Source organism: Cupressus sempervirens, chromosome 9 (assembly GCF_028749045.1).
Source record: "Cupressus sempervirens isolate cs-2001-9-10 chromosome 9, ASM2874904v1, whole genome shotgun sequence".
Classification (NCBI taxonomy): Eukaryota; Viridiplantae; Streptophyta; class Pinopsida; order Cupressales; family Cupressaceae; genus Cupressus; species Cupressus sempervirens.
Window position 1 is genome coordinate 267323032 of NC_143126.1, and position 10697 is coordinate 267333728.

Genomic DNA, 10697 nt, shown 5'->3' on the forward strand with positions numbered 1-10697 from the left:
TTACCTTGGAGCACAATTGTACCCTGAAAAGTTGACCTTGACCTACATTGCTTTGACAAAATTTCTATTCATGAATCCCACAAGTTCGATGAAAAGGGTATCTGAATCTATTCTTCAATTCATAGTTCCACACTTGTATTTGTAAAAAAAAAAGGGTTTTATGGATGGATGGGGGGTTTGCCTTGGTCAAATCCCAGTTTGAAATCAACCTTGAAATGTAATTGAAATTGCAATATATGTAAACAAAGTAAATGGAACAATTCACCTTGCTTATATTGAAATCCTTGTGGAGGATTTGAATCCTTGAATCCACAAGTACACATGCTCCAAATATATGTAGAAATGTATGTAAGATGTCTCCAATCAATGACATTAGATCTTCAACATCAATCTTGAATGTATCTTTGCATAGGAAAAGGCTTGGATGAATATGAATGGAGAAATCTTCAACAAGGGGGCTCCATAGAGATTGAATCCTTCAATGGCGAACAATAGATCTCCTTGATGAATGCTTGAATGCTAGTAGATCTTCATTTCCTAATCATGTGTAAATTTTATAATAGGTGGATGCGCTCATGAATTATGGATGTCAAAATGAGGGAAGAAGGCTTCCTTATATAGAGATCTAGGGCACTAACTCCTAGAGAAGGCTGACATAGGAGCCTTAAATCCCATTTAACCTTAACCGCTAGGAATAGAATTAGATTAAATGTAATTTACGAGTCTACCATTTTAAAACCTGAAACAGTTGACTCAGAAGTAGGAAAAGAAACTTTTCGAAACCCAAGATCCCAAAACTTCTAGAAATTGAAAAATGAACCTGGGGTTAGGGACGTTGAGGTTGTCCTTGACCTAGGTTAGGGTTGAGGTCAACCTTGACCCAGAAGTCAAAGTCTTTAGTTTCATACAACAGGTTGTTAAGAATAGGCTAGAAATAGAGAGAGAAGCATAATAGGGTGAAAACAACTAGATCCATGGAAAGACCCATTCAAGGCACTTGACATGACTCTAGACCACTTACTCAGAGGGCTAAACACTCTTAACATGGAAGTGCTTCCATTTTAAGATGATATAGTTTGCATTCTACGTGCCATCTTGATGGATGTGACTTTGTTGAATTGGGCTTATTCTGTAATTAGTTGAGCTGTTCTTGAGATGTGGTGATTATCCTTGCCCTATGATTTTATGTGACCTTGTGAGGTGCACCCTAGATAGATGATTCTTGTGTCCTTTCTAAGATGATTGTTGTTAGTTTGATTGGCATTTGACTTATGGGATTTATGATATGTTCTAATGGTTTCATTGAGGTTTTTGTCAATGGTTACCTAGTTTTGGATGGTATCATGATATTATTCTGTAAGTACCCTCATGATGTGATTCGTGGTTGCATTTTGTGATGCATTTGACTATTGCACTTTATTCTAGTTTCTATAGTAATGTTGGTTTATATGTTAGATCATGTGGCTAATGATATTTTGATCTTATCTATATAATGATGCTTTACCATGTTATTTTAACATATTTTGCATTCAAGATTATGGATGTTATATCAGGTTGATTTTATGGGGTTTCATTATATATTGTGCCATATATATTGGTGGCTATTTTAGTGGTTTACTTCTATTGATATATGTTTAGAATAATTGTAAAATAATTAATTCAATGATTTAATTTAAATACTTTATCATATGATTATATGTTCTTATGTTGTACTGGACCACTTCTGTGTGTAGATTGTCTATGGGTGCTATTATGAATAGGGAATAGATTTGTAGTAACTTTCTTGCGAGATCCACATAGTGTCACATTCTCCTTTACGTGACTTGTGTATTTGTGCTTTGGTTATTTATGTATTGAGCACCTACACTTGATGTTTGCATGTTTTCTAATAGGTACACTCATACTAAATTTTAGGAATTGAGTATGTACCTATATCCTTGATAGTGGCACCAAGAGATAGTAGCTTTGGCCTTGCATACTAAACTGATGTTGTCCTTGTATGGGTGATGTATTTGATTAGTACATATTATGTCTCTGGTACATGATTGGCAAATCCAAATTCATACTGCATTTATAATAGACTGGTGAATGGTTATGCATTAGAGTTCCCATAGTTGTCATGAAAGGATTTCATTTAAATGTAGCTAACACATTTGTGCACATAAGAGAATCAATGTCTAAAATTTTGAGCTTATGAGAAGACATATGTGTGGAATCTACTAAGGATATTGTTGAAGGTGTCATTAAACTAGGTTATTGAGTCATCGTCCTTGCATTGATACTCAATTTGGTAACCCTCATTGTTTTTGTTGTCCCACCTCAACTTATTAAGGAAGATGTTTGCTAGATCTCTCAAATTCTAGCGAAGATCTCCTTTAATAAGTTCAGGCAAGATTAAAGTGAGGAGAAGGCTGAAAGATTGAGTAAACACAAGAATGATGATTCAATAATCTACATCAATGACACCTTCAATAATATCCTTATTAGATTCCACTTATAACTCTTTTAAGAATCTCAGAAATTTGGACACTAATTCTCATTTGTACACAAATGTGTTAGTGATTGTAATAAATTCCTTTAGACCCTCATGTTGATGAGCTGCAAAATCATAAAAGGTTTTGGTGAGACCCATAGCAATAATATTGGTCCCTGAGCCCCTAAAATCTCCATACATTAGGGCATTTGGATACTGACAAATCCCCAATGGAACTCCAATGAGAATGTTGTACCTACAATGAAATTCTTCATCATAGGTACAACATTCTCATTAGTGGTCATTACAAATATTCATAAGAATTTCAACAAATGTCTGTAACAATCATTGATGAGAACACTATACCTACGATGAAGAATTACAATGTAGGTACAAAATTCTTGGCCTAGGTTGTTACAGAGGTGCATCAACATTTTGATGACTGATGTCTTTCATTATCAATAATGACCCTAAAAAAGTTGATGATAATGTTGCCAATCGTCCCATTATGATGCACAATTTTTGACGAATATGTCATTAGACTTTCAACAAATATTTCACCAATGATGCGATGACAAAATTTTCATTGAAGCATCCGACAAAATTTAAGCGATAGAAAGATGGGTGACATTTCATCATAGGAATGCCATAGGTTCGTTGAAACTCCAACAAATGTTCATCGAAAAATGTGCCATATTGTGTTAGTGTTTTAATATATTTTTGTGGATCCTCATGGATCTTTTTTATGGTTTAGCCTTGCACGACAAAATGTACAATTTTTTTATTACTCTTTGGACTGGTTTCTCCATGATTGGCCTTATGGATTTAGGATTATGTGTATTGTTATTAAGACTTATGTTAATGGTTTCTTATGTTTTTGTCATGTTTTACTGTCTGGTTATAGATGACATGGGGCTGGAAGGGACTATGTGATTTTATTTGCCTCTAGCTCCTAGAATGGGTTTTTGATATTAAGGGAGGGTATGTGTTGTTAATTTGTTGACATTGTGATCTTAATACATTATTTCTATTCCTTGATGTCTGTCTGTGGTAAGTGGTAATTGATGTCCTTGCCATTCCTGTTTATTGTTTTTAGGTGTCAAGCCCCTTATTTTGACTGCTTTACTAAAATAAAAATAATCATGATTACCCATATAATATAACCCCATTGACCTTACGAGCTTATTAGATTGTTAGTACTCATATTAATCAAATAGTTTAACATCTAGTTAATTAACTAATTTAACCATTTCTTCAAAACATCACAAATACTCCCTTGTTACATAATTCATTATGTGCCATTTTAGTAGAACATATTGTACAATACTTGTGGAATAGAAAGAAATTTATATAACAAATACTTTATTGACTAATTCTAATTCATTTGAAATGAAATTCACAATCATCAACTCTATTATAATTGTCAAAGATAATAAGTTTATGTGTTTCAGTAAATATGATTTCATGTTAGAGATCCAAGTTTAAATCTCTGTCAATTTAAAAGATTTTCATTACAATTTATAAGGAAGAGTGTGGCTTTGTAGTAAAACACACACACACATCATATATTATGAGGTATAATAGACATATCATATGAATATTAACATAACGTATCCTAAATGTGTTCTTATCTAGAAGTCCTTAAGATGATCTAAAATGAGAATTTTCCTTTGTGTTATAGATATTTGGGTAGAGGGACCCATTAAGTGTTATATGCGAATATTTTTTAATCATTTAGGTTGAAAATGTGACCTTTATGATAAAAGGTGAGATATAAGGTGTATCAATAATTGACTTCTTTTTATAGTTATTCTCTTACATTATAATTGATAATTATATCTTTTACATTTCACAAAATTTGATTTTTTTGTGAACCATACAATTTCCAAATAACCTTCAAACTATAAGATTATATATATATATATGATGGATACCATAATGGTGAATTGATTGGAGATACATATATGGACAGCTACCATCTCACTTGAATCTATCAAAAAGGTAAGAGCTTTGGATACTTGTGTCCAATGAATGCTTTTTCATTCAATGACTCAATGAAGCTTCCATCTCGAGGGTATTGACATACAGCTATTTAGCAATTCACCGCAGATTCTTATTTGGCCACCGAGTTTTAGGGGCGAAGATCCATTTGCTTAGTGCAAAGATCATTTGAAGTCATCACTATTTATAGCTTGTGTAGAAGCAAAAGAGAGCATATGATTTGAGGCCCATGTGGCCCATTCTTACATGTGGATATGGGATCTACGTACTGTACTCGCTCTTACATGGCTCCTCCCTCCTCCTCACAAGCCCAACCCCACATCAGGGCCAAATCTATCATAATCCTAATGTTAGAATATATGAATTGTTAAACACTTTAAGGCTATGATATCATGGGAGAGAGAAAAGGGGAAGGATGACATTATTCAATGGCCAACAAAAAAGTGTGAGGCAGGGCTGATGGTCGGTATTTGGAAGTTAGTAATGTTTTGTATTGTATTATATGATGCTCTATTGTTTTTATCATGTGTGGTGGAGGGGGGATTGAGGAAGTCAGATGTTTTGAAAAGATTAAATAATGCAGCAGTAACTTGTACCCAACAACAGCTGGATGGTATCAAGATAAAAAAGAAAAAGGTGAATGGAGATAGTGAAAGATTGAGGAAATCAAGAGCTCCACCTGTTCCAGTGGTTGGTATTGTTGTTGGGTATTGGTGGGGCTAATTATCATTCATGCTATTGTTGTTAATGTATGTGTGGTAATAAAAAATTGAGCCATGTCCTGACCCACATGGCTCTTTCATGAACATCTGTCCATACCCATCTCTACTTTCCATCCCACGGCTCTCTGTCCATTCATTTTCTTCTTTGCTGAGAAAACTAAAACAGAGAAAAACGGAAGGAAGGTTAAAGAAACCCAACAGAAGGAGCTCTAAAAGTGCACAAATAAGGAAGAGTTTTGAGTTTGGTGGTGGATTTTGGGTACAGTGGAGAAGTCACATGCAACATACACAAACAATAAAAGAGGAGAGAGGAGGCAAGCATCGTGGCTGGTAAGGTTGTTCTATGACCTTGTGTTTTGTTTTGGTGGGGAAGTGTTTGTTTCTTGTCAATTCATGAAGAGAGGAAATCCGTAGCATAAGTAAATTTGACGTTGTTGCATTTTGGTTATCTCTAAAAATCTAGCTGGGTATGGTGTTAGTGACGAATTATTCAGCAAAACGGGTGATCCTATGATCCAAGTTTAGGAGCCATTGAATATTTGATGGTTTTTTGCAAGGAGTTTAGATGCTTTGGTTTGTAGGAGTCCCTATAAGCGAGTAGGGGAGGAGCATGTGTATGTTGTTGGTGTTAGTTGTGTGGTAGGCAGAAAGGATCTCAGGATTTCAAGGTTTCACCTGATTTCACGTGTCTAGGTAGAAACTTTTTCAGAAATAGGGATATAGACTCTCTGGAAAGCTTCTGACCTGTGAGTAGACAACCACAGGAGCAGGATCACAACAGTTGATGGGGGTGATTCTAGGTAAATCTGGCGTTTGTTGGGTAGATTTGGGTTGCTCTTTCGATATTTGATATGGTCACCTTTTAATGATTTGGCACTGTAACTGATATCACTAAGCATTCTCTGTAAGACTGTTGTAATCGGTCTGAGTTCTTACCAGATCTTTGCTGATAAGGATGAGTTGGGTAGGTGGAATAGCGAAAAAACTCTTTTTGGTGTGTTTGTATGATGACTTTCCACTCTCTTAGCGGTGGATCTCTTATTTTCCTCACTTAGATTTAGCAGTATGCAAAGAACCATCTTGAGAAAAAGGAGAATACCCTCTTCCTCACCTGTCACATGAGGATGATATGAAGCCAGAGCACTGAGCTTTTTTCACGTCTCCTGGATTCGATTCGATGGGGATTCTGGAGGCTTTCATACATGGGGAATGGGGTAGATACTTCAATTGACAATGGGTTTTCTTGTAGAGCGGATCAGTTTGGTGTACGGGTTCTGATGGAATTGATAAGAAGTCAGATCAGGTGTTTGGTTTTATGAGATAGGTATGCGAGAGAGTTCTGGAAGCCTTGATCCTTTACTCGGAGAAGCTAGGAAGCATAGACATGGAAGAAACAAGGACTTCAGAAAGCATAGGGGTATTCAATATGTGTCAGAGTTTTGAGAATCCAGCAGTAGCAGCACGGCGCCGTCGAATGGAAATCAGACGCCTCAAGGAGATAGCTAATGCCGGGAATTCATCACCCGAGCCTGTGAGTAAGCGCTTCCGTCCTATTACCGAACCATCTTCTCTGGTCCATGGTGAGGGCGATTTGAGTCCTCCCGAGTCTGATATTGATGTTATGACCAGGTCCCTCCACGATTTTCCAAAAAGCAACAATGATGGCCAGGAAGGAGATGTTGATGATTGTCTTCCTGAAATGGAGATTAACATGCTCGACTTGCCGCCGTATTCACCATCTTTATCAGTAGATAGTAGCATAGTTAGCTATAACAGTGAGGAGGAGAATGCTGTGAGTATGGAAACAGATTCAGCGTTTGAAAGTTCTAATTTACCAATTGCTAGTGAGGAGAGTGTCAACCCTGGTCATAGAAATGTCAACAGTTCAGACATTGATGTTTGTGGATTTGAAGCCACTCCTCCGGCTATTAGACTTCCTGTTAATGTTGTTTCTCAAGATTCAGTTATAATTACTGAAATGGGGTCTCAGACTTCCGGGGCTGAACATTCAGTTGTGGAGATGGTCTCAGTTGTGGATGCTTCAAATAATAATGTTGTATTAGTCCCTGGCAACATTGGTGTTGGTACACCATCTGGAAGAAGCAGTTGTGTGGTAGATGGTAACCGAGTTCCCCCTTGGGCCTATATTTCCATTGCTGGTAGGAGACCAGAGATGGAGGATGCTGTCACAGCTGCACCTGGATTCTTTTCTCTTCCTTGTAGAGTTGTTGGGGGTTGTGTCGCCAGGGATTCACAAAAGGCCAGTGAAAATTCTGCACTTCATTTCTTTGGAGTCTACGATGGACATGGAGGTGCCCAGGTTAGCTAACCTTTTGAAGCAATTCATGGTTGTTAAGTGAATTCCAAATTTGGTAAATGACAAGTTTTTCAAGCCTGCCATACTCTCGTTTCAGTCTCTGTAGATTTGTCTTTATTGCTTTTTGCGAGATAAACATGATGAAAAATAATCTTGCAGGCATCCAACTTCTGTAGAGATCGCCTCCATCAGGCACTAATTGAAGAGCTACAGATGATAGCAAATGGTGAAGGACCTATCAGTGATGACAACAATCAAAGTTGGCAAAGGCATTGGGAAAAGGCTTTGGATGGTTGCTTTAAGAAGGTGGATGTTGAGGTTGGACAAGATCCCAATAGCAGTGATGAGTGTTGGAATGAAGAACACATGGAGTGCTGTTCAGAGCCTGTGGCCCCTGAAACTGTAGGAACTACTGCTGTTGTTGCTATTGTAGGTTCCTGTCAAGTTATTGTTGCCAACTGTGGAGACTCAAGAGCGGTTCTATGTCGTGCAGGAAGGGCCATGCCACTGTCAAATGATCACAAAGTATGCCTTGTTTGCTTGGAGCAATGCACTCGTTTCACACTATTGTTACTCTTTATGTACAGCTTTTGTTTGCAAGCAAGATAGAATTATGTCCAACGGCTTAGAGATCTGACAAAATATCTTATGCTTGTAGCCTAATAGAGATGATGAGATGGCAAGGATTGAGGCAGCAGGGGGCAAGGTTATATGGTGGAACGGGTTTCGTGTTTTAGGGGTGCTTGCCATGTCAAGGGCCATTGGTATGCTATGCTATGGGTAAATATAATTAGGACTGTTTATTTTGGTGCTTTGCTGGTGCTTGATATCCTAATTGTATTACTTGTAGGTGACCGCTATTTGAAGCCATGTATCATTCCGGATCCTGAAATTACATTCACTCAACGAGCAAAAGAAGATGAATGCCTGATACTGGCTAGTGATGGACTATGGGATGTAATATCAAATGAGGAAGCTTGCAATTTTGCTCGCAAATGCATTGCACGTTGGTATAATACTAATAGCAGTGCAAATATAGCTTGTAAGCCCACAAATGAGTCAATGGACCCTGCAGCACAGGCAGCTGCTAATTATCTTTGCAGACTTGCTATTCAGCGTGGTAGCTCTGACAATATTACTGTGTTGGTGGTAGACTTGAAGGCAAAAAGGAGGTGTGGACCAAGACATTAAAAGCACATTTATGAATTTTCTTTTGCCAGATTGATGTTAGTGACAAACAATTGGAGCAGTTGAATTGCTGATAATCCAAGGTGATTCTTCTATTGACTTCTTGTTTTGGAGTGGATAAACATGTTAGAGGAACCCTGTTTTATTTCTTTGGAATGCATTGGACTGTAGAGTTTGTCTTTACATCCATTGTAGAGGTTTATGGACGTCTTCTGTAATATAGTATTTTCCTTGGCCTTTTAATACCTGGAGGATTGACTATAAGTTGACCAGTATATGATGATGGCTGCAGCATTGGAATGATGTTTTCCTTCTTCAATATAATATTGGAGAAAGAATGGATAAACTGCTTATATGGCCAGACATATCTAGTGTCAGTGTTTTATACTTTGATTTGCTTCCCTGATTCCAAGGATACCATAAATGTGCAATGCAAACTGCACACTTTTGGGAGGTAACTGTTAGCTGGAACTTTCATTTTGTAGACTATTATTGACTTATGAATCACAAAAAATGACCTTAACGACGGAGGGATGCATCTGTGCACAGACATGTTTATGGGCATATATTTATCTTGTCTTATTCAATACAGCTCTAGATCAGAAGTATGATTTGTGATGAAGCGAACCTCTAAAGGTGTAAGAGGCCAATAGAAAACTGGTGATTTAATGAAGCTTCAGAATATGCTAAGGATGAGATTATCTGATTGTATTTTTAATAGCAAATGCAAGGAATTAAGCTATATATTTTTAGCACGCTTTACCATATATTTCTATAGAACAGCTTGTGTGGAAATATCTTAGATACATATCCATCCTATCCAATATGTTCATCAAAACAGACCTTAAACTTTTGTCCAACTCGAATGTAAGTTATGTAACTGGAGTAAACATGTAAAAGTTAAAACAAAACAAAAACCACAGAAATGAGTAAATTACATATATGATTACAATGGATAATGTAATATTGTTGGTTGTGGTCTTATGCAAACTCTGAGTACAAATGTCTCGTGATGCACTGTGGGCTGTATCTATTGAGAGGAATAACGTGGAAAATGTTTAATGCACAATGAAGTGCATTTACAGGACATGAATATGATCATGGAGCACACTGCAATGTGTATGTTGTTATGTTAGTTACTATCTTTGATGCTCCTATGAAGTTATTTTCACAAAGTTAATAAGGCTAAAGGTCTTACATAATGGCTATCTTTCTTGGTCCATGTTTACAGACATTGTCGAGGATGTTCTTGTTAGTGTGAAGACTGTCTTAAAAAAGCACCTGTGGGGTGCCAAACGCTATAGAAGAGTTATAACAAGATAAATACTTGTTTATTGGATGATTTACTATTATGAATTCTTTTGTATTGGATGGTTTGCAATTTGATGAGTTTTCCACGTGCGATTATTAAGACTTTTTCCATTTTTTTCTACTTATGATCATTTTGTGACCTCATTTCTTTGGTCTGTTTCTTTGATATATAAGGAGTTTCGTGGGTTTTATGATAGTGAAATAATCTGCATGGATTGATAACATAAGGAGCTTCTTGGGTTTTATGATAAAGAAATATTCTGTGTGGATTGATAATATAAGTAGTTTCATGGATTGATAATATGTGACCAACACAGTAAAAGACTAACCTAGCTGCAATTGGATGGAGCAGTAAGAGGTTAATAGCCATAAGCTATTAGTAATGTATTCCGTGGAGATAGCGTACTTTGTAATTGTATGTATCCATCTGCTTTCTCCACAGAGGTCAAGAAAAAAGAGGTGGGAATGTATTTTGCAGTTTTAATAAATTAAAGAGCTGTATAAAGACGGCAAGGATATGTTGGGAACTTGTGGTATATAACCTATACTACTCTGACTGCAAGATGTGAAAGCATGCAGACAGCAAGAACAGAACTCGCATAACGAGATTCAAGGATTGTCTAAGTGGTTGAATGCGAGAAGGATTTTGATTCTCTCTTCTGGTTTCATTGATATGATGGTGGAA

General features: G+C 36.8%; 1 protein-coding gene across 1 annotated transcript; it reads left to right on the forward strand.

Annotated features, from left to right (window-relative positions):
* The first annotated feature begins 5126 nt into the window (after nt 1-5126).
* LOC149538481 (protein phosphatase 2C 50-like) lies at nt 5127-9227 on the forward strand. Its single transcript, XM_089799813.1, has 4 exons — nt 5127-7516; nt 7673-8038; nt 8172-8277; nt 8364-9227. Exons 1-4 carry the CDS (start codon nt 6581-6583, stop codon nt 8702-8704), a joined length of 1749 nt encoding a protein of 582 aa, XP_089655939.1. The 5' UTR covers nt 5127-6580; the 3' UTR covers nt 8705-9227.
* The last annotated feature ends 1470 nt before the right edge of the window (nt 9228-10697 follow it).

What these genes read in the sequence shown, in the direction of transcription:
- LOC149538481 (XM_089799813.1), top strand. Translation starts at nt 6,581, where the DNA reads ATGGAAGAAACAAGGACTTCAGAAAGCATAGGGGTATTCAATATGTGT. An exon ending in ATGGACATGGAGGTGCCCAG is followed by an intron (nt 7,517 to 7,672) that starts GTTAGCTAACCT and finishes ATAATCTTGCAG; the next exon opens with GCATCCAACTTCTGTAGAGA. An exon ending in CACTGTCAAATGATCACAAA is followed by an intron (nt 8,039 to 8,171) that starts GTATGCCTTGTT and finishes TTATGCTTGTAG; the next exon opens with CCTAATAGAGATGATGAGAT.